The sequence below is a fragment of the Dipodomys merriami genome, unplaced genomic scaffold (genome assembly GCF_024711535.1).
Source record: "Dipodomys merriami isolate MVZ:Mamm:240054 unplaced genomic scaffold, mDipMer1.0.p SCAF_176, whole genome shotgun sequence".
Classification (NCBI taxonomy): Eukaryota; Metazoa; Chordata; class Mammalia; order Rodentia; family Heteromyidae; genus Dipodomys; species Dipodomys merriami.
The window spans coordinates 343,904-368,143 of NW_027203115.1; the positions used below are offsets into that span (position 1 = coordinate 343,904).

Sequence of the window (24,240 nt, forward strand, 5' to 3'; positions counted from 1 at the left end):
GATAGATAGATAGATAGATAGATAGATAGATAGATAGATAGATAGATAGATAGATAGATAGATAGATAGACGACTTCCAACAGACTTGTTTGTAACTGCTCTATTCCATGTTCGCACCTCAGAACCTTCAGCCAGTCACCTTTATAGAGACACTAAGGGAACAATTCCTAATTGCAGTAAGCAAACCACCTTGATTTAAGAGACTATCCCTGGAGCTGAGGTACTGTCACCGCTGGGAGCTGCCTCTCAGGTAGCTTCCAGTCAGATCATCAGAGCTGGAAAGAAGCATAGAATAAAACATGGTTGTGAAGCTTCCTGCATTCCGGATTGGCCTCTATTGGCAAAACGAAGCATGCATATTCTGTAGACGCCAGTTCATGTTCTGTAGCTAGTTAGAAGTTTCTTATTGGTAGCTAAATGCCAAGAAGACCGTCTTTCCCTGGCCTTCCAAGTCATGCCAGCCAAGGCTGAAAGAAGACAACTGATTGGCTGGAGTATATAGTGAGGGAATCTCAGAGTCCATGATTGGCTGGGACATACAGTGAGTGATTCTCAGAGTCCATGTGGACACTGGAGGAAAAGGAACGAGAGGATAAAGCGTAGCCCCCGTTCCCCTTCTCTACCACGGATTCACCAGCAGGGGCCACTTGTAGCTGCCACCCTGTGTTACTCCTGCTGGTCAGTGTCTGAGCTTCCCACCTCTCCCAGTGGTCATCCTTAGGTTAATTAGGTAGAAAATGGAGAAAAGAATAGCTTTAACCCTATCTTCAAAGTAAGCAGATTGGTTATTTTTTTTTTTCTTCCAAAGAGGTCCCATATACAATTAAAACTTGTTTCTGGTAAACCTCATTCCAGGAAGGATGAGCTTTTAACAAAAGGCTTTTGACAGCTGCAGGCGATTTCATTTTTTTTAATGCCGAATGAAAAATCAATACATTTTTCTGGGTTATACATATTCAGAACAGGCCTGATATTTCCATTATAATGGAAAGTGGGTGTCTGCGCACTTCAATCCTGTCAGAGCCGCACCACTGCATTTTCCAAGCTACTGCTAAATATTTCAAACCTGATTTGATTGTGGTTCATGACAGCTAATGTTTCTCAGCTCTTGAGCCTGCCGACAGGCAAACACACTTTATCTCCCCCCCCCCAACAAACGTCGTTCTCCCCCCTCTACCCCAAAGGGGGAAAAAAAAAGAACAATTTCATTCTTGGGGGATCACAGATTGGTGTATTATTTAAGGAACACGTTTGTGTAAGAGCCTTGGTTAGAGACACCCTGATTCTTAGGAGAATTTCCTGAATTTCGATCACATCGAAGCAAGGTGGGGGCTTTGTCAGGTTTGAATTAATCTACATTATCCTGTTAAGAGTCAGGAACCGGGGGATTAGTCTTAATCATTGATTGACTCCCCTTTCCATCAAGCCTGTAAGCGATTTGTAAAATACCCCAATGGACACATCACTCGGCCCCCGTTATTTGAGGGGAACAGTATTTTTCTTTTCTTCACAACGGCGCCGTTTTCTTGTGGGTGATGCGTTCAGGAGGTGTGCGAGGCTGAACGCCGGCTTGGTGATGATTCCACTTCTATTTCTGACTTCTGCCTGGCGCTGCTTTTTCACAAACCACGTTCCAGGTTGTTGGTAAATGGTTACAAATCCTCTGCGGGGCTGCCGGTTGGCACGGCCCCCCCTCCCCCCCCCCTCCAGGAGCCAGGCCCACCTTCCCTGATGTACAAGGTGCGTGATGAGAACAATTGGCATTTGTGGTGAGCAGAAGCCACCTGGGCTGGAGGGGGATTCTCTGGGATTATGGTTGCAGCCTTGCCAAAACTTTTCTGAAGCAGCCTTGGGAGGCTTCCCCTGTTAGGATGTGTTTACCTGCCAGGGCTCCCCCACCCGAGGGCTCTGCCCTTAACCAGGAGATGCCAGTGACGGGAGCAAGGCAGGGCTGGTCCAGCACTTGAAAGCGCTGTCTGGGAGCTGTGGAAAGGAGGTGCTGATGGAGAGAGATTTTTAGGGGCCATCAGTCATGTTGTACGTGGAAGTGAAAAGCAGAAGGGACAGCAGGCAGAGGTAGCTAGTTTTCAAGACTGGAGTCCATTTCCTTAACCCTTTTGTCCAGTCACACACAGGCTCGAGGGCCATCGCTGGGGGCCCAGCCATCCAGGCTAACTTCCGCAGGGTTTTGCGGGGATCTGTGTGGGTTATGTGGCACCTGCTGCCTCCCGCCATGAACCAGAGCTCAACGGAGGCACGGTGGGGCTGATGAGCCCCACGTCTAGGTCCTGGTGACACCCTTGAGCAAGCGGAAAGCACTCCTGATGTGATCTGGCTGGAATCAGAAGTATACGGTTTTGATGTGTCTGTTTTGGTCTTGAAAATATCCCAGTATCCCCGCAGCTTTGTGTGTTTTGGTGAGGAATTCCAAATCCCCACGTCTCTAGTGAAAGATGGGATTCGCCAGTGAAAAACCATCATTGTCCAAAACTTCCTCGTCTCCACCACCTGTCAGCAGTAGATAGTATAGAAAAGAAGACGCAAGGCACCTGTAATGACCACTGCCCCCGCCCCCCCGGCCAGTTGCCACCGAGGGAAAAAGCCAGGACCAGTGTTAGATACACATCTCTAAAGGAAGCGAGGGCTCCACGTGCAGCACCTCTCTTTGCTTCAGAGTCCAGGAGAACCAACCTTCTCTAGGCCTGGCCTTGCTTTCCGGTTTGGGAACCAATAAAAACATACCCTGTCTGCGGAGCATTGTAGGCCTGAACTGCCCAGACAAATACACGGTTTGTATCCTTGCTTTTTAATCATTTCTCTACCTTTATTGGTATTCAGAGCTCACAGATTTCCAGTTACTGTCAGCCTGGGCTTTCATCCATTTTAAAGAGTTCAATCTCCCCCCCCCCCACCCCTTCACTGTTGATGATGATGGTATAAAGACAGATGGTGTAGCTGCTTATGAATGTCCTATTTTATTTCTCCAGGACCAGACAGTTCACTTGGAGATGTATATTATTTCCACATGCTCAGGTTAAGCCGCCCAGACTTGGTCTGTCTCCTGCAGTCAGGAGCCCTCCTGGGCCTTGCCATGCAGAGGGCGACACCTGTAGGTGGCATGCAGAACTGCAGGGAAGCTTTTGCTTGGCTGAATGCAACTCGGTTTTTAGCTGAGATGAAGATACTGATGCCCTGTAAAAATGAGCTGGCTTGTCCAGAAGCTTCTTAACCATTTCATCTACCATGCATATGGCATTTTTAGTGAACGAACCACAGACAAATCAAGAAGAGGAAGACTTGATTTAAAAATCTTGAATTTAAAAAAGAGGAGCAAAATAAGCTCCTGAAACTACCTCACCAGTTAACCTGCTCATTGGAACTTAGCCACCTTCACTTTATATACATGCAATAGGCCAGGAGAGAAGAAAGCAAAGCCCCAGGTGGGCTCACTGGGTCCAGGAATAGTCACAGAGCACCCACGTGGCTTTCCTGCTTATTACATCAAGGGTCTGCCCATTCTTTGGTCTCTTGTCTTCTGAATACATTTGTTTGGCATGGGGTTGATACCAGATAAGAGTTATTAACTCTCTACTCCAGTAGCTAGTGGCTGTATAACATGCAGGGGAGAGGCCGCTGGCCTTGGTAATAAATGGTCATTCCTTTCCCTCTAGTTTTAGGTGTCAGACAGTCTCTATCTAACATGGTAATGGGTGTGTGTGTGCTAGAGGGTGGGAACTATTGGGCCATTTCTTCCCCTAATCAAATTTGATGGAGGTATCAGTACTAGATATTTTACATCACAACATGTATTGACACAAACGAGTATATTTTTGGAGGCCCAACTAATTTGAGCAGACCCAATTTTACTGAATGCTGATATCACCATTTAAGGATGAATTTTACAGTTACAGTGCTGGAATTTTTTTTATTAAAAGCTTAAAAGTGTATAGGGACTATCTTGCCCAAACATAATTGAAATGGCACATGCATCACAGTGTGTAACTTGCTTGTTATTATGTATACTTTTTTTCTCTACTAAATGATGTATGGTGTTAATATTGAGCCATATATTTGATTAACTTCAAGTTATGACTGCTTAATTCTTCTTTGTTTGAATTAAAGGTGGGCTGGGCAGCTCGAGGTTCACTTTACTGTGCAGCAACACAAAAAAAGGAGTGACAGGATTTATATATGGCACTCTTGGCTGGTGATGAAAATTAGCAGTGTTTTATTCCTTCTGTGCTTCCCATGACTCCCTCACACCCTTCCCCTCTAGTTGCTAATAAATAAAGAACATTCTCTGATTCCTAAATAAGTGGTTGATTCTAGTCATGGGATCTAGTCTGATTCCTATGATCAGCCATTGGACCTGCTGCATTATCTTTCTAGAATTAGGAAAATCTGATTCTATAAAAATGCTTTCTTCCTTGACTATTTGGAAACTCTCTGAAGTCAGTTTGTTTTCTCTCCTATCCCCCCCTTCTATGGTATAACATTAGAGGCTATATTCTGGAGGCTTGGAGGTAATAACAGGTCAATTATTTTAAAGCAGAGTTGGGTTAGAGAACTCTTGTCTTAGTATAAGCCAGAGCACAGTTTTAGCCCATGGTATCCTGGTCCTTTGTCCCTTCTTGTGCCTTTAGGTGGCGTGCATGCATGCGTGTGTGCTTCTGTGTGTGTGTGTGTGTGTGTGCGCGCGTGTGTGCGCGCGTGTGCGCGCGTGCCCCTTCTTTCACACTCGTACCTTGGTAGGCATAGCTCTTTGGTGCATGGTTTGGGTGTTTTACTTGTAAATTTAGCCTGTTGCTACTTAATATTGGTGTTGGATAATGGGTCAAAGGGCCAGGAGAACTCTCTTGCCTTCGGTGTCTAGCGTATCTTTTCTTCTTTGCCACGTGGGCAGATGGCATTTGCTTCCTGTCCAACCTCGTGTTGAAAGGCCGGTCTTCCACCTTCACTGCAACCCTGTGTGCCAGCTGCAGACAAGTTTTCCTGTGTTGGTTTTGAACTATTAAGGAGGAAGGAATGGAATGACTTCCAAAAGGAAAGCGGATGAAGTGTGTGAGGAATGTTAATGCCTTGGCCTCTCCTCACTGACTCCAGCATGCATTTAGTATGTGGAACTGTTTATGTTGAAGAAACTATCTCACTGGTATTCTATGAGTTAAGAACACGAGTGACTACCACGTTCACAACCGCCACCAGCACATGCGCAGACACTGCCTGGCCAATGATGGGTCTGTGACTGGCTGTTTTGGTCCAACGACTCGATGCTCTGAGGTTGGAGCTAGGCACGAAGATAATGTGTGGCTACTTTCATTGCGTTTTGAAGGGTAAGAACCTGAGTTTAGGGACTGAGGATAGGAGTTCATTGCTTCAGAATCCATCTGAAAATGCCAAATGGCCACATGCTTGGTGCGAGTCACAACCTCATACCAGTTGCTTCCCCGTGCCATGATACGTGCTCAGCACGCCCAGTCTCTCAGGGGCTGGAAGGAAGAGAAGAAAGACAATCTTTGGCGGCATCTGTTTGGTGATCCTTTGAACTAGGGGCTCAGAGACCTTTCTCGTTTTTCTGTGTTTCATCCCTGACATCTTTGCCAACCTTCTATTTCAGAAGAAGCCATTGACGATGTGGAAGGACCCAGTGAGTCAGCTGCCGACCCCGAAGAGCTTGCTAAAGACCCGGAGAGTGGAGGCGAGAAAGAGCAGAGCAAGTGGACAGGTAGTGTGCTGTGCGGCTGGCCCCGGCCCCCTGGGCGTCTCCTCTGCAGGATGGCATCACTACATCCAGGAGGAAATGCAACCGTCATCCTAACCCCAAATCCTCTGTCGGCTCTGAGTGAGGAGGAGAGGGGTTTCGTTTTGTTTGGGTAGTGGTCTCCTTCGCTCCCCGTTATAACATTGACCTTTTTCAAACGACCCACAAGCCACCTTGTGTATTCTCCATCCAGGTGTCAGGCTCTGTGCCTCAATTTGTTGAGCTCAGGTTTCTCGACTAATGCCTTAGCGTGGGTGTGTTTGCCCTTTGTGTCATTGTTGAAGGTTCAGGAAGGAGATGGGTTCCTTGCGACTGGGTCAGGCTCACCCGCATCCCAGCCTCAGGATGCTCGGAGGCAGTCAGCAGCGGAAGGCGAAGGTGGTCATTGCCTTAGTTTCGGCGCTGCGGCAGGGCCTGCCTGTTCTTTATGTCCTGCCCTTCACCCGGGGCCAGCACCCACATGCTGGGGGCGGGGGGCGGTCAGGGGAGGGGGGGTCACGCACAGGGGAGGACAGGCCGTGCAGCCAGGCAGGAGGAATTGAGGAGAAAAAGCAGAAGAAATTGAAGAAGCCAAGACAGGAAGTGCTATTTGTAGAAAAGCTGGTACTGAGAGAAAGGGAACAGCCATTTCTCAAGATGACAAGATCTCTGTATTGAGGGAAAGAAAGCTGACGTGAAAAAGAAAAGCCCTGAGTGATTTTAGCAGAGTGGTCTCTAGAAGACCTGCTGGACAAAGCCGTCTCCCCGAAATCCCCACAATAAGGAGAGGAAATGATAGCACAGATAACTGAAATTATTTAATTTGGTCAGGCTAATTCTTACTACCATTATTAATATTATAATACTTTGATTTTTTTTTTTTTTTAGAAAACTGTTTACCTTTCTGGGTCCCTATTGGTGAGGCCTTTGTTACTTTTCCAGGCAAGACTGTTCTTAAATCATTTCAGTGTTGGCCTTCACTATTTAAACAAGATAGAGAATCTTGGAGAGAGGCCAGAGGAAAGCAATGAAAATGACTGAAGACTAGAAATACTGCCTGGGAGAAGAGGCTGAAGGAATTGGGGCTATTCAGCTTAGAAAAGAGAGACTCAAGAGGCAGTGTCCTGGCTTCCAGATATTGAGAGGAATTGGCAGAGGAGGCAACAGGCCATTGTTGGGTTTCCTGGGAGATAGAGAGAAGGCAGCTGAGTGAGTGGAAGGGCGCACACCAGGCGCGTTTCACAGCCCATGCTACTTAGCGCCCCCTCCCGGCGGAGGGTCAGGCCCACACAACCCAGGAGGATTTCCAGCATAGGACCAGGAAGTAGATGCTGAGCATTCGTGGATAAGGCCCACCTGGGCATGCAAGGGGGGGATTTCACCTGTGTTGCTTTGCCTGATCCAAGAGCACTTTTTTTTTTTTTGCCAGAATAGTAAGGTGAGATCTGAACAAATGCTTCAGGTAGTAATCAGATCTACCTGCGCTAAGGAGATGATTAGGGCAGAGGATTTCACTGAACGCTGTAAAGATGGGGTGATCTTCCAAACCATCTGTGGGTTTTCACGTTTTGAGTACCTGTTTCCTAAGCCCACATCTGCTGCTTGCTAGCTGTGTGACCTTGCTTGAGGTCCCTGAACCTTTCTGTGCCCCAGTTTCTTCATGAAATGGGAATTAAAAATACTTAATGCTACATGACTACTATGAATATTATTTGAAAATGGAAAGTTTAGAACAGTGCCCAGGCTGGGCTCTAGTGGCTCACACTGCTGATCCTAGCTACTGAGGATGCTGAGATCTGAGGATCGCAGTTCAAAGCCAGCCAAGGCTGAAAAGTCCCCATGAGACTCTTACCTCCAATTTACTACCAAAAAACCCCCAAAAACCAAAAACACAGAAGTGGCACTGTGGCTCAAAGTGGTAGAGCACTAGCCTTCAGCAAAAGAGCTCAGTGACAGTGCCCAGACCCTGAGTTCAAGCCCCATGACCACCACCACCACCAACAACAACAACAGCAAAGAACAGTGCCCATTATATAGCAAACTCCATAGAAGGAGTTTGTTTAATTAGATAAGCTGAGAAAAAATGAAGTTTTGGGTAGGTTTTCCAGATGAATGTCACCGGATGCCTGGTTGTATGTGGTTTCTAGGATGTTGAAGAGCTGGTAGCAGGAATAGCATCGACCTGTCTAGTGGGGTCTGCAGTTCACAGTTGGTGCATATGTTTCCTGCACTGCATGCCCAGAGTACTCTATAAACAATACAAGAATCTACTCACTGGGCTGGGAAGGTGGCTCAGTGGTAGAGTGCTTACCTTGCATGTATGAGGCCCTCAGCACCACATAAGCAGAAAAGGCTGGAAATGGCACTGTGGCTCAAGTGGTAGAGCGCTAGCCTTGAGCTGAAGAGCTGAGGGACAGCACCCAGAGTTCAAGGAAAGAAAAAAAAGAATCCACTCACTGCTTGCAAAGCTCCTACTGTGTGCAACACTGCGTGCCAGCAATTTTGCATGTACTTAAGTCCATATGTCCAATAGAGGGCAGGCTTTGTTGAACAGAATGTTTATAATTCAGAGGGAGTGTGTCTGCATAGGGCTAGTGGACCTGCCAGGCATTCATGAGCCTACTAAAAGATGTGAAATGATCACCATAAATGTCCTTAAAAAGGCTCCACTTTTTTATGAATTCATTGAAGTAACAGGCCAACTTTAATCTTTAAGATCTCCAAAAGACAGAGAGAATATGAATGAATGAATGAATGAATGAATGAATGAATGAATGAATGACTCAGAGATGTACCCTGGCAGATGCACAGTAGGAAAGAAAGAAGGGAAAATTTTTCCTTGGCTCCTGTAAGTGATCCTCTTTTGCCCTGAGGCATAATTTTGTCTATAGCATCTGAGTGTGTAATGACAGGCTTTATTAAGGTACTTGGGCCAATTTGATCTTGGAATCGATGTAGGTGCCAACAACCTTTTCTGAGATTTCTTTTGGATTCTTAAGTGTTTTATTTTTTTTTAAGTCTACATTTGTTCTGTTTACTCCCTCAATTGAGCTGTTCCTATCTGATTAAATGTGACAGGAGTACTTCCACCCAGCAAATAAATAAATAGTGATTTCACAATTTGTTCTGTTGATTAGTGGCTGCTCATGATGCAGATTAATAATATTTCAGTTGGGCCTGGATAATTGGCATTTTCTCAACTATTGATTATGTAGTTTTGGGGTTTGTGCAGGAATGGATAATCTTTATTGAAATTTTAGGGGTGTGTGTGTGAAATCAGAATAGGACTTTTGCTTTTCTTTTTGGGTATCCCTCTTTGAGATTCTTTTATTTAGATGTGGTTGCTCTGGTGGCAGCTGCAGCATCAAGATGGTGATTTGAATCACGGCATTGATGATCCTGTGGTCACAAGTTCATTGAGGTTATAGGCCTCTCAGACGAGAATTTCAAGAATGCCTAGCATGATATAGATCAGTGTTGTCCTTTGGGGCTTCTGTGCTGAGGTTCTGCATCTGTACTGCACAATGCAGTAGCCTCTAGTCCGTGTGACTGTGGAATACTTAAAGTTGGGCTAGTATGGTCATTCACTGAGTAAGTAAACTTTAAACATCAATCAATTCAAACAGTCCCGTGTGCAGCTATCAGTGGTCCAAAGGAACATCTGAAATCCCGCATGGCAGGTATACCTTTGCAGGTTCTGCGAAGGCTGCTTTAAGCTCTCTTCCATGCTGGGCACCATTCTAGTGCTTCACACCTGTTCTTGCTTGGCAGGCTTGCTACAGGGACACACAGATGCATGGGTGTTGCTCCCCATGGCCCCTGAGTTGACCAGGTGGGGCTGGGGAGCTTCTAACATCAGGTTTGCTTATAGTTTTACCTGTTCCCAGTTGGGTCATTTTTCTCTGGGTGCCATGAGGAGAAACAGATTTGGGAAGCCCTGATTTCCACGCATCATCTCATTGATTCCCCACCCCTGCTCTGTGCGCTACATTAAATAATTGTCTCGCCCCTACCATGTTGCAAATAAGGAATACCAAAAATAGGTTCAAACTTTCACACTGCTTTGCCCCTTAACTGATTAAGATTTACCTGAAATTACCTTTTACCATGATGCTCTGCAACTCTTCAACAATGAACTCCTCAGTTCATTTGATCCAGGTTTCCTTTCTCTTCAAAGCATGAAGAGTTAAAACTTTTGCCAGGTACTGGTGACTCATGCCTGAAGTCTTCCCTGCTTAGAGGCTGAGATCTGAGGATTAAAGTTTGAAGACAACCCAGACAGAAAAGTCCATGATACCTTTATCTCCAACCATTCACAAAAAAACCAGGAATGGAGCCATGGTTCAGATAGTAGAGCACTCTCCTGTAATCCTAGCACCTTGGGATTATCTCAGGCTGAGATCTGAGAATTGAGGTTCAAAGGCAGCCAGGCATAAAAGTCCTTGAGACTCTTACTTTAACCACTAAAAAATTTAAGCCAGATGTGGAGCTATGGCTCAAGTGGTAGAGCACTAGCCTTAAGCAAAAAAGCTACAGGAAAAAACCCAGCCTCAGTTCAACCCCAGTACAGGGGTGCGTGTGCGCGTGCACACACACACAGGCACACACACGAGTAACACTCTCCCAAAGTTGACCAGAAGAATAATAACACAACTGCCACCAGTAGGTTCAAAATGAACTAAACCATCAGCCAGGAACAGGCCATTGACGAGCCCTTGTTATATTTAATCTGAGAGCAGGTTGGGGACATAGAAAAATCTTGTGCGTATGGAGTCAAGAGCCCTTCCAGCTAGCAAATGGTTTTGGTGGAGAAACTTGGCCTTTGGAAGGCTTGAGCATCTCATCTGTGAACCACCCAGCAGCCCCAGCCACCTGCATGTTCTGTGATGGTGAGCGGTGGGCACGTGCGCGCGCGTGCGCACACACACACACACACACACACACAACACACACAACACACAAGCCTTTGGTAAACAGGGGTCAACATCCAATCAAGGCCCATGAAAAGCTCTCTGTGGGCCAATGCTGGGTGGCAAGGTGGGGGAGAAGACACAAACAGGAAGAGTCTTTGAAGCAAAGCCTCTTCTCTAATGCACTGCCATTTCCACTGTCCAACTTCGTGGTTTCCTCTTTTAAAACATGAAAATGACCCTTTGTCATCTTGTACCGGAATAGATTTGAATGTGTGTTCTAGAAAGATCCCCCAGTGTCAGCCACTAAACAGTGATTAATGCAGTAATTAGCCGATCAATCATTAATTGCTGTAAATTAAATGATACACAATTAATGTGCCACTTTATCACCAATAATTAGGGGTAAAAATTGAACTGTTGGCAAAGAATCATAGCAAGATGGGTATTGAAATGCGGTAGCTGCCATGGTTTCTAGCCACAGAACCCCAGGCTGGGTGTAGTTAGGGTAATTTGAGACTTCATGACTAGGGGGTATTGGTGCTTTAAAAGAGTTGGGGGGAGCAGACTAGGGGGCAGGGCTGGACAACTAACTCAAACTCACATCATGATAATGCTTCGAAAATTCGTTGTGTGTTTGTGTGTGTGTGTGTGTGTGTGTGTATATATATATATATATATATATATATATAAAATTTTGGTAAAACTTTCTCTTACAATTGTAGTTTTGAGTGTTTTTTTCTAAAGAAAGGACCTGAAGGGATTTTACCTTTTTTTTTTTTTTTTTTTTTTTTTTTTTAAATCCATGATGCTCACCTAACACAGAGCAATTAGTGCAGTGGAGCGTCCCTGATTTGAATCTATGGAAGATTGCTATTAGAGGAGGTATTAATGGGTTGGCAAGGTCTGGGCGACTGTTAGGGAAAAGCGTGCTTATGGAATATGGTGCTGGCAGGCATGATTTCAATCGCATTTGACATGTTTAACATAAATGTATAGTGCACGGCTCTTGCTGCATATGAATAATTCCTGCAGACCTACTGCCTTTCTAATTACTGAGGCTGAAAAAAAGCAGGTCAGGCACATCCTGGTGGAAATCTATTACCAGCCTTCCCTCTGCTCTCCTCGTTGTTTACAGCTTTGTATAAATAGAGATGCCATTGTATGGGGAACTTAATGCTTGAAATGTAATCTGTGACAGAGAATAGAGAGGGGCTGGGAAAAATGCTGCTACTTCTCCCCCCTCCCCCCTTTCTTTCTTTCTCTCTCTAATTTAACCAGGTCCACAAAGACAAAAGAAAGTATATGTTTGGAGAGACCATCCTGTGTTAGGAATATCACTGGGCTCATAGGAATCAGAAGTTATGGGCTCTTGGCCCAATTTGCTGCTAGGATTCCCTGCATGATGTTAGGATTTCTGGACCCCAGCTTCCAAATCTGTAAGGTTTGGAAGGCTGAACTAAACAAGTTCTTACATAAAGATATCATGGGAGGAAGGACAGCTGATGAGTAGTGCAAACTCAAGGAATGTTCATCACTAAAGTCAGAACACTGATACCTTTCAAAGCTTTTCCTAGTCTGTAGTTAATATAGCATGGCTTGGGCCCAAGCTGACTTTCTCCAGACCAGCTCCATGTTTCCTGGAGGGGTATCAGAACATGACAGGCTCTTACTTAATCCCATGTTGTTGGACTGATTCCGTTGTGATGTCAGCGCTGGTATTATTATGATACGGAGATCAGTGGAGGGACCCAGTGAGTCTCACATGAGAGCCTTGGAGCAGCGATTCTACATGCCAGCCAGCCTCCTGTGGCTAGGGACCAGCCCATTCACCACCACCCTGCCTCTACAAAGATCATTTTGGCCTAAGTCTATATGCTTCCAGCATTTGGTTCCATTTTTCTACTTCACCCAGAAGGAAATTAGTCTTTGCAGGAGGATGCATGTGAAGGAATGCATGGAGCCAGCCTTGCACAGCCTATTTGTGGTTCGCATTCTTGCCAAGGGAAACTGGTTTTGGTTTTATGTTTGCACAGAGATGGGAATTATGAGGCTATGTCAGCTTTTCCAGGGTCCACTTGTACCCCTCACTTCCTCCCCCTCTTTTTTCCCCCAGCCACTTTTAGTATAACTTGGCTGGTTTAAAGTCACTGCAGGCAGAATTCTGTCTCACAATTGAAAACAAACCATGAACTATTTTTATGTTAAGCAGCAAAAATAGATATAGGGTGTGGTGTATATCTGGACATGCCTGAATTCCAGTAATCCAAAGTTTGACTGAGAATTTATATTGTTAAATTGTAAAGAAAGATAGGGACTGTATCAGTTGAGCAAATATTTTTTGTGCAGATATGCAAAAAAAGAGGGAGGTATCTCTCTTCCTGGAAGACTAGTCATATGTAATCACATAATTATGGAATGGTGTAATGAGAATTATCATCAAGGTACAGATAAGGGGCAGTGGAAATGTAAATCAAGGAGCAAGTCATTGTTCACCAATATGGAAAATACCTTATAGATTTCATGCCATTCTTATGAAGTGACCATGTTAATCTTCCCTGCTCTGGTCCAATTTTTGCATCTCTGTTACTAGAATCACGATCTTTATTTTTTCTCATGGGAATAGCAGAGCACTATTCCCTAGGCTCTTCTATTCTTCTTGGGTCCAATGTTATCTTTATTCTGCAGGCTAGAGAACTCTGACCCCATAGATTAAAAATTGTGGATGTCAGGGCTGTGATTAACCCGTTTGTTTACCTTGGGAACCACAGATGCATTCAGTACATTAAAAACAAAAGAACATGTTACGGAGTCACTTTCTTGTGTATGAAAATTGGAGGAGAGGTACTTAGAAATCCTATATTTCTCTAGTTGTCAAATGGAACAACCAGCTATTTATGGTCACAGGCCATGTGGCACGTATTGATTTCTGTAACAATCTCTAACACCTAGTGAGTGCATAGTACTATTCAAATGCTTCCTTAGCAGTCAGTTGGTAAAACTCTATGACAAATACTTTCAAGGTCAAATTATTGTACTTCCTCCTTTGTGGAGGTCAAACCCATAGGTTTAGATTGTTCCATGTTACTGTAGAGAAAAGGCAAATTTAGTGTTTGTACTAATCCTAAAATCTAGTCCTGAAAAGGAGGGCTCGCCCCCCTCACTTTGTGGCTTCCTGGCTCTACATGGATCCAGTGTTCCTCCTCAGATGCTTCTGGAAGTGACACCATAGCAACAAGTGTCTGGGCTGTCACACTGTGCCGGAATCTGCAGTAGGCTGCATATGCCTGCAGTCTCCTAACCGCACAGACTCCCTTGGCATGAAGAAACTGCAGGTTCAGTGATGGAGGTCCCCAGGCTAGGATCTGATGCATGGTGTGACCGGAGCTGGAAACCGCTGTGTGTTATGACTCAGTGAGGAGGACTAGTGCCTTCATGTTGAGGGAATCCAGCCATAGGCAAGAACGAACGAGAAGCATGACCTTTCTGAAGAGAGTCTGAGGCGTGTGAGGACCTCCTTGCCACTCCCTCCTTCCTGCACATCACTTCCCCTAGGCTTTGGGAGCTCCGGTGGGTCAGGTGAACCTCCGGACTCCATGGAGACTGAGGAGGCATCCATGGAAGTATTACTGTTTCTGTGCTGTACCAAAAAAAAAAAAAAAAGATCATTGGGATGCTTTAAACTTACAGGGGGAGGTACAGAAGAGTTCCCATTTCCCCACCTTGTAGAGGTTTAAGCAGTATGTTTTCTCCCTCAGCACAAAGTCTCTCCTTTCCTGTGGAACCTAGATTTAGAAAAGGAACCTTGTGGGTAACAATGATTACAAGGAAAATGTGAAGTTTTATCACCATGGTGGACACTCCCCTCCCCCAGATTCTATGGGTTTATCTTTACAAGTTTGGTGGTAAACATCTTAGGGGAGATAGTTTGGGAACCCTGGAAGAATATCGCTCTATCCCAGTCTCTGGGAATGTATGCTGTGTCGGGGCCTGGTGATCCTAACTAATACAATTAGTATTTAATTTAATGGGGACTGAATGAGTGTCTGTTCATTAACCTTGGCCTGGTCGCTTACTGACTGGAGTTACCACTGGTTGTGATCTGCTTTATCCCTCTTCTTCTGTTGGTTCAGCCAAGGACCCTCTCAGGCTGCTGCTTTCTGCTCTGGTTATCTCCAGGTCTACGGTCCCCAGTGCCCTGTCGTGAAGCCTCAGGCATGTCCTCCCACAGCTGCAGGTGGCATCTGTACACAGCTCAGGAGGCTGTGCCAGGGGAAAGTGGGGTACTCTGGGAGAATTGACAAGAGGCCAAAGGGTGAGCAAGGCTGACTGAATACCTCTAAATGGGACATCCGAAATATTTATCAGGTCCCCCAAATCCTGTCATAAGCCAAGCTTATGCTAGCAAGCAATTAAGTTTTTAAATACCTGGCAGCTGGTATCGGTCTAAATCAGATAGGTGGTGGCTCTGTTTTGACTGGCGGTTCTTTACAAACCTAACACCTAGGAAGCATCGTATCTTGAAACTGAAATGGAGCCTGTCCTTTTGGCAGCTCACCACAGTGTAATCAGCAGCCTTATGCACATGTCAACAAGGAGTTAATGCAATAAACTAAAGCCTAACTACTGTGTTTCCTGTCTAACGCTGTAGACCAGGTGGCAGTACCCACCTGTTAGTGTGGGCCTGCCACTCCACCTCAAGTCTTCAGAGGCACCCGACAGTCAGCTTACTGGGAAAGGTGTCCCTACAGTTCAGCAGGGTCTGACCCTCTCTCTGGCTCCCAGAGTGCTGAGAGCTAATGTAGATCTGTGCACCTTCCCAAGGGCCAAAGCAAAAGTGGGGGGTGGGGGGGTGAGGGTGAAGGGAGTTTAAACTGGTTTAAGCTGGTGTGGCTTATAGTTGCTCAGGGTAGGAATGCCAGCAATAAAAAGAGGCTTCCTTCTTGTGCAAGGTAGAAAGGTCTGCAGGTATTTTCCTGTCTCTCTTTGGAGAAGTTCTTTAAGGCATGTGGAAGGAATGAGATTATTCTGATTTATACTGCAAGCAGAACACAATGGAGGTTAGTCCTTTTTTTTTTTTTTTTTTTTTAAATTTCAGCCTTTGAAAATGTGTCTGCCTTTGTTGGCAGCAAGAACGGTTTCTCTTAGGGGACAGCCATCCTTAATCCTTCACCTTTGACCTCAAGGGAAAGCATAATTTTCTTCCCCAAATTTAGATGTGAAGGTGGTGTCATCAGAATCATTAGGACGTGGACCTGCAGATCTGCCCATGCTTGCCAGACCCTGTCAGTTAGCAATTAGACCACAAAGTTCCATAAAGTCCCACCAGTTCCATAAAGCTGGTAGGGGCTCTCAATGTGTGTTCCCTGGAACCTCAGCATTACCCGGGAACCTACGTAGAAATACACATTCTCAGACTCAGAGCTACAGAATCAGAAATTCTGTGGTCCATGCTTTAATGAGCCCTCCAGGGCCTTCTGGTGCACTAGAGCTTGAGAATCTCAGGTCAGCAGTCTCGGTGGTTTTAAGACTGGATAGCAAGTCCCAAGCCACTGCTGGGTGAGGGAGGTACTGAGCTTTCCTATAACTCAGGGTGAATGCGCACAGACGTAAGCAGGGGTGTCAGGATTGGGGATGGAAAGGAGGGATGAAAGTCAAAGGGGCTGGCCACAATGACAGGTGCCTAAAGACTGGGAGATCGTTAGTAGTGCCTGAGTGCTGGTGTGAGCCCTCTGTGTTTTTACTATTCTTACGCTGTCTTGTAACTCACTAATTGCTGCTAGATAAAAGGTAAACTAATAATAACGCCTAAGAGCCACTGGAGTTTCAAAGTATTGACTGATGTAGCTCATTGTTGAATTGGAGAAGGAAAATAGTCTTTCCTAATAGTTACTATCCCTGAGCATCTTTTCCTCAACTCTGGCGCTCTACTACTTGAGACACAGCTTCACTTTTGGCTTTTTGGGGGTAGTTTATTGGTGATAAGTGTCTCACAGACTTTCGAACCGAGATCCTCAGATCCCAGCTTCCTGAGTTTCTGGGATTACAGGTGTGAGCCACTGACACGTGGCTTTAGCCTGGACTTTGAGCAGGGAAAAGAAGCCCCCAAGTTCTTTTAGCTAGGGTGGGTGGACCACCCCTGCTGGGTGCTCATATGGCTGCCGCTACGCCACACAAGGCCTCTCCAACCCCAATTGGAAACATCTTTAAGTGCCTAGTTGGAGGCAGAATGACACGTTTAAAGACCGAGTTGGCAGCAAAGCAGACTCTTTAAAGGAACTGTTGTTCTTTGTAGTAAGGGAGGAAGAGAAATTTAGCCAGATCTGTGGCCACTTATCAAGTGCAGTAGCTCCAGAGAAGAAAGCAAGAAAGCTCAGCATGTCCTCTGGGGAAGGGAGTGCAAGCCAATGCCAAGATTAGCTCCACTTTCCTTGATGAGATGAAGATCACCAAGTCCAGAAGCACGGATGACCTTCTAGAAACACTCTTTGTGCCATTGAGAGGGAATTTTGAGATCCATGAGAAGCTGGGGGAGAAGCCACATGGAAAGAACACATCTTCCACTTAATTAGGATTGTGAGCCAAAAGTCCATCTTCAGATCTGGTGTCTATGTCTAGTGAGCTGGGGTAGCTCTCCCAACTCCCAACACTTGCGTATGGAGTTGTGTGAAAGAAAAAAAAGTCTCTCCCATAGTCAATGGAGATACATAAATGATTGCTGTAAATTTCTGGGGCAGGTGGCAAGCTGGTTTACGGAATGTAAGGCGATGAGAACCTCTGGTTTACGGAAAGTAGCATGAATTAATAATCATTTAATTGGCTCCTCCATTATGCTGTTGGTTTGGAGATGGAAGTTTAGATGGAGGGGCTGTCAGCGGTACTTTAGCTAAGAGTCTGATGTGAAGCACTGGGGGTAGCAGTTGCTTGGGGCTCTCCACAAGGATCAAATGTCAGGCAACATCCCAGGCCCTTAGTGGGCTCACCTCAGGACCCCCAAAAGGAAGATGATCAGCACTTTGGTGAATACTACCGCCAAGTGCCACTGCACCACAAAGAGGGGAAATGCAGAAGAAACTTCCCAGCAAGGTGGACGGCTAGCTCCGTGCTTGCCTGGGATCTCCCCAAGGGAGTCTGTGGCCAGAAGGAGCCCAGCCTGCACAGGTCGTCCACCGGCCTGCGCTCAGGGTGAGGGATGAGAAGAAGAGTTTTGCTTCAAAAACACAGAAGTGGCTTCTACTGGCACTTGGTTTTCTTGGAGAACATGTGGATGCCTGGCTAATGATTAGAGGCTGAAGGCTGGGTATCTTAAACTTACATTTTTAAAAATTCATTTTGAATTTTTTGGGGGGTTTTTCGTGCGGCAATAGCTCCATGCTTCTTGTGTTTCTTGAGGCGCACAGTCCTTGCTACCAAAGGACAAATGAGCCACATGATGGCATTAAGTCCACTGATGAGAGTTTTCAGTCACCCAAATTTCAGGGACCTAGATCCGGAATTTGTTAGTAAAGATTGGGATTGGGTAAGAAGTTGTCTAGGAAGAATGGTTTTATATCAGGTAAAGTTCTAGCAGACCGTCAGTGTTTGAATGCTGTGTTTCTACCATGATTGGCTACTCCATATGCCCGATTGTGCTTTTGGGGGGACAGTCCATGTGGCAAGAAATTGCCATTGCCTCCTTGCTAAGTTCCAGGTGGCATCTGAGCTGGGTTTTCTTTGTCACAATGATGCCCCATTTACCTTGCTATATGGGATCTGTTCTCCATGGCGTTCACACGATTTCCTGCCACAGTCTCCATCCTGTTTGAAATGCCAGAAGCTCAGCATGCCGTCTCTTGAAGATTCATTGAGATTTAACACATAGTTTTCATATGACATAACTGCCAAAATGAGAAAAATTGCTTTAGCCAGCTAAGTAAAAGAATACCACCTGATGTTTCACACAGTATGGATCCAAATATCAACTTTTTCATGGACAGCTGAATTTAAATGCTAAACCATTTAACTATATACCATTAAAAATAATATAGCTATATGACACACATGATGCTGTCACCTAAATTCAACAGTTATTTTCTTTCACTTTTCTAATACCTGTTGTAACAAGGTGAAATGCATATGTGATTTCTGATTTACATTTCTAATTGCTTCGTAGCTATCATTTTAATATTTTTGAATGCTCAAAATAACAATGCCATTATTTATACCATGCCCTATTTTAAGATCCATCTACATTTTCTGTTTTTGATTGAATCCCAGTACTCCCAATACTATCCTAAGCAAGTGCTTTACCACTTGACCACTCCCTTCCCCCACTTTTTGTTTTTTAGTCTCATTAAATTGCTCAGGCTGGTTTTGAACTTGTTACCCTCTCACTTCATCTTCTTAAGTAACTGGCATTACCACTATAAGCCTCCATGCTGGGTTAGATTGATTCCAATTCATTTTATCTTTATAAAAACCACTATAGGTAACAAACCTTCAAGTTGTTTTTCTTTCGTGCTGCCAGTACAAAGTACAGGCACCAACTGTTTAAACCAGGTCTTGTCTCGGAGCACATGCATTTCCTTTTCACTAAGGTGACCTCATACAACACTCAGAGTGACTAGTAATTGATTTTTTTTAATGGTCTTTTCTATATTGTAACATCTCTTCTAGAGTAAAAGTTTTGAAAAGTCTTCAAAGCAGAAAACCACAGTACTTTCTCTCTCATGGTATTTGTACAACCTCATTTCCTTATGCCTACAATGCAAACCAGTGACAGAAGTAGACATTGATTTTGTGACTGGGGCCCTTTTGAAGTTGTTCAGAGAGGAAGGAGCTTCAGAAAACCTCAGAGTATCTGTGGCTGTAATAAACCCTCATCTAACATGTTGATGGAGAATGTGTGCAAATCTTCCCCTATCTGCAGAAATTATACAGAGACTTTCCTTACCATGTCTTGATAGGGGTTGATGTTTTAATGTCTGCTGACAACTGGGGAGGGAATTGTGTTAGCTTACTTAGCCTAACTCTTGTGCACATTCCCCACACCTCCCAGAAAAAAACACAATGAGCTTGTAAGTGGGGTGTGTAAAGACTCTGCTATAACAGTAGCACCCTTTATCTTTAGTGAAGGAGCTAGTAAGCTGTAGGAAGCTAGTGTCCACTTCTGGACAGATGTAATTCAGTAATGATACAGGTTGTCCTTGGTAAAAAGGAGATGAACCCCGAAGTTTGTGCGCCAGTGGATACAGTATTTCATATTATAGCAGGGCTGTTGTGTTGCTGGGAACAAAGAGGAACAAGTGAGTGAGTGCTGATTTTATTTTTTTTAAACACTCTATAATGGCTCCTTAGCTGAAGCTCACAATAGAAGCTTTAAAATTCTGGAGCAGTTTGAGTTTTGAAGGGGAAAAAAAAAAGGTAAAGGTAATAAAGGCTCCCCTCTCCATGCAGGGGGAAAGAATACTGGCTTCTAAAGCTAGATGTTCACCTCTGCAACCCTGCCATGATTCATGCATTCAGCAATGAAGGAAGAGGATGGACTCTTTGGTCCTGCGAAGAAACTAATGCTACAGTGGGTGACTGTGTTCGCTTTTCAGTTCCGAGAGTGTGAGATGAGTTGGGTTGTCTCAGCCGAGGTGCCCATTCATTCCCGCTGCTGAGAGCTGCCCAGATGACTCATCTCATGGTAGGATGACAGGCCAGCGAAGGCATTTTTAAGGTGATGTCATCAGCTAGCTTCAGGCCAGGTAGACTGGCACACACGCTGGGAGAAAGGTTGGGAATAGAACCTGCCTCTTAGCTGCCCCTGCTGGAAGGAAGAGCAGATGGTGGGGCGTTCACAATTGTAAGTGCCAAGCCCAACCTAATGCTGACTTTTGAGAGGTGGAAAGAAGGCAGGAGGAGTGGGGATGACTGACATCAATAGGCATCTAAAGAGAAAGTACTGATGGGTGGCTTCATTCACTCCATCGTTATGGTCAACACCCTCTTACAAGCTCAGAGGTTTCCTGGGAACTACGGGGAATGCTCCTGAGTTAGATTAAGTACAGCTGACACAGCTTCTCTCCAGCCTCCAGGCAAAACATAATCCTTACCAAGACCCGATAAGGAAGTCTTTGTATACTCTCTGCAGATAGGGGAAGAGCTGCACACGTTCTCCATCAACATGCACGAGGAGGACTTAGTACAGGTTTCCTCTAGCTCCTTCTTCTCTGAACAACTCCAAAAGGGCTAGCATCTCATTTCATCTGTCTCTTCTAGAATGTAGAAGATAGCCACTGAGCAAAACTAAAGCTGATGGGGAGAATAAGGAAGCTTCTCGGGGTAGAAGAAACGTCAGTCCATGAAACATTAAAGGCTTCTGCTGTGGAATGTTCTGGCAGAGACCTATCACTTGGCAGGGTCTAAGCCTTGGGATGCGAGGTTCTGTGGTGTCAGGTCTGAAGGGGGCAGGAGATGGGAAGTGGGCCATGGGGGAACTGGTCTACAATGTTACAGCACCTAGTTAATCAGCAGCCAATCCATCACATTAAATATCTAGCCGTCATGTATTACCTTTCAAGTGAAAATGAATAACTCCCATTAAGAGCAAAATGGGTTTGAAGTCGATTCGAGACAGATTAAAGTACTGTTATGAATCTGTGTAGGGGGAGGGGAAGGGCCTGTGTGTAATATCCCTGTCCTTGTGCTTTTTAAATAATAGATGTAGTACAAAGTTATAGAGACTAGGTTATCAAGATACTGGGGTTAAAGTTCATAAGATGTGCATTCTGGGAAAAGCATCAACTTCCTGGAATATTTCCTGTATTTGGCTTTTTGTTTTCAAAATTATTTTGTGCTTTATGTGGGTTAATGAGTAAATAATTGATTTTCTTTTTTTAAAAAAAAGTGCACTTCTGTAATGACAGCACCTTGGTGTCCATAACAGAACTAATTGCAAAGTTGGACATAGGTGAAAATACACGCCAGTAGAATAGGTTAAAGGGCAGAAACCAGTTTTTTACCACCATTAAAAGCGAGGCTTCCGAGAGCAGTGAACTTGCTGAGTCACATTGTTTTTTGATGGTAGCGGTAGATACACATTTTTCAGAATTTTTTTTTTTCTTACTGCTTTTAAGCAAAACTCTGGACTAGAGGTATGGCTTCTTAAGTGGGTAAATGCCATCTGAGCTAGAAAACTGAACAAGAGCACAAGTTCCTGAGTATCAGCCCCCTGCAAAAGAAAAGTCTGGAAAATAGAGCACCATGTCCAAAATAAGTGAAGAAGCCAACCCTTCCATGGAAACTGGCTGCATTTGAGAATAACACAATCTAACTCTGTGCGGGCATGGAGCTGACTGACACTGGAGGAACCCTGCTGCTCGTTCTGGTTGAGCCCTTAGCCCCGCTGTTTCCTACCGAAAATCTTGTAGCTTCCCGGTTCCTTTCGGTGCTTTTCAGAACTGTCCCCAACACTTTCGCTTAGTCACTGTTTGGAACTCAAACCTGCCCCTCCCTGTTAATTGATTTTTGTGGGGGGGGGGGGAGGGAGGGTTGGACTGTTGTAAAGAGGCATGTTCCTGCATGCACATGGGAAATTGTCCTTTCGTTCACCCGCTCTGAAGAGACTCCCATGTCTGAACCATGGGCCAGATTACAGCTTGGACTAAGGCCCTGCCTAGTTCTACTCTGCATCTATTTCAGCAAAATGCCAATCGGTTGTGTTCCTCTCCATGTTGGCCCCCGGGTGTCCACTGAACCCCTCTCAAATCCTCGTTGTGAGGTTACCTAGGACATGCTATGTGGTGATTCCTAGAGGTGGGACGATACAAATTGGGATGCATAGTTCCTTTCATCTCTGCATCAGCATGTCTCATACATATTCAGGCTGGCAAAGCTACTGGAGAGACTTTGTGACCTGCCCACAGCCCTTCTGCCCACCACGGATGCAAGGCAGTTGAACTGTGTTTAGATGGGAGAAGTTAGAAGAGACTGAATTTAGCTCAGTCTAACTAAGAGCCTTTTGTTGCTTTTCCCCCCCCTCTTTTGCCCAATATTGAGTTGTTAAGGTAGTGACAGAAATCCATGGGGGGGAAAGAAACACTTACTTCTTTTCCAATATACTTGATAAGTCAGTCCGGATGTTCATCCTTCCTAAATTTTGGTGTTTAGGGAAAATGCTGTGCTATAAATGAATGTTGATTTACACCCAGAACAAACCTGGTGGGAAGTGATCTGGTCTGGCTACTGCACTGCATCTTCCACTTTTTTCTTCCAGCACCGTCCAGCCAGCAAGAGAAGGAGCTGACAGAGTCTCCTGCAACCTCCAAACGCATCTCCTTCCCAGGTAGCTCTGAGCCTCCACTCTCTTCGAAGCGACCAAAAACATCAGAGGAGATCAAAGCAGAGCAGGTGAGGCCAGAGGGGGCTCTGCTGCTGGCGGGCACTGGTTTTTAGGCCTGGGTAGGGGATGAACGTGGGGTGGGCAGGCTTGAGGCAGACGCTTACCGGTGGGAACCCAAGATTCAGCCCAAGGCATGGGTGTGTCTCCCCAGATGTACCAGTGTCCCTACTGCAAGTACAGCAACACCGATGTGAACCGGCTGCGGGTGCACGCCATGACCCAGCACTCGGTGCAACCCATGCTTCGCTGCCCTCTGTGCCAGGACATGCTCAACAACAAGATCCACCTCCAGCTGCACCTCACCCACCTCCACAGCGTGGCACCCGACTGCGTCGAGAAGCTCATTATGACGGTAAGGCAGCCCAGGGCTCCTCTTCCTCCCCATGATCTGCTTCCTCCGCAGGTCAGAGGTCATGCGGTGACAGGAAAGAGATCTGTTTGTGGGAAGAGAAAGCCTGAGTGAAGTGGGGAATGGCAGAAATGCATCCTAGCTTTGCGGCCAATGTGTCACTGTTCTTGTCTTAGACTTGGGGTGACCCAGGCCAGAGTGCTGAACCTGTGTCCCCATCAGGATGGAGAGGCAGGCCTAATCTCTTCTATGATGAAGCCGTTGTTCAGATTCTCCAAATCTTACTGAGCAAGCGCCACTACCTCATCTTCAGAACAGACCCTAGAACATGTGACCCCTTCCCATTAACATGTGGGGAAACCAAGGCTCAAAGAAGTTCCTACCATTTGTTAAGTGGTAGAGTTGAGATCCAAGCCCACATTTTTCAACTAGCCTGCCATATAGATCTTAAGTGGATACTTTATTCTCAAAGCAGCAAACTTGTCTATTGAATATAGCATGCTGCTTCATGACTATTTGAATACAGAATTGCTGGGCCTACAGGTTTTGAGTAAAACTATAAACGTAGCCCCAAAAAGGCAGTATAAAAATTCTAAACAAGGCACTGATGGCCTACTCCTGCAATCCTAGCTACTCAGGAGACTGAGATCTGAGGATTATGGTTTGAAGCCAGCTCAGGTAGGAAGTTCACGAGATACTTGCTTATATTAGTTGCCAAAAAGCTGCAAGTACAGCTGTGGCTAAGTGGTAGAGTGCTAGCTTCCAAAGAAAAAAAGAAAAAAAAAAAGCCTAGAGATAGCACCCTGGTCCTGAGTTCTAGCCCCAGGGCCAGCACAAAAAAGCAAAAGAAAATTTAAATTCTAACTATAGCATG

The 24,240-nt window shown here is 45.3% G+C and overlaps 1 protein-coding gene across 1 annotated transcript in view; it reads left to right on the plus strand.

The window, feature by feature from the left end:
- The window catches only part of Zfhx3 (zinc finger homeobox 3), a 228,515-nt gene that overhangs the window by 181,281 nt on the left and 22,994 nt on the right, over positions 1-24,240 (plus strand). Inside the window, 3 exon segments of the mRNA XM_070026185.1 lie at positions 5,618-5,725; positions 22,892-23,025; positions 23,169-23,369. Of these exon segments, the coding sequence (XP_069882286.1) occupies positions 5,618-5,725; positions 22,892-23,025; positions 23,169-23,369 (443 nt within the window).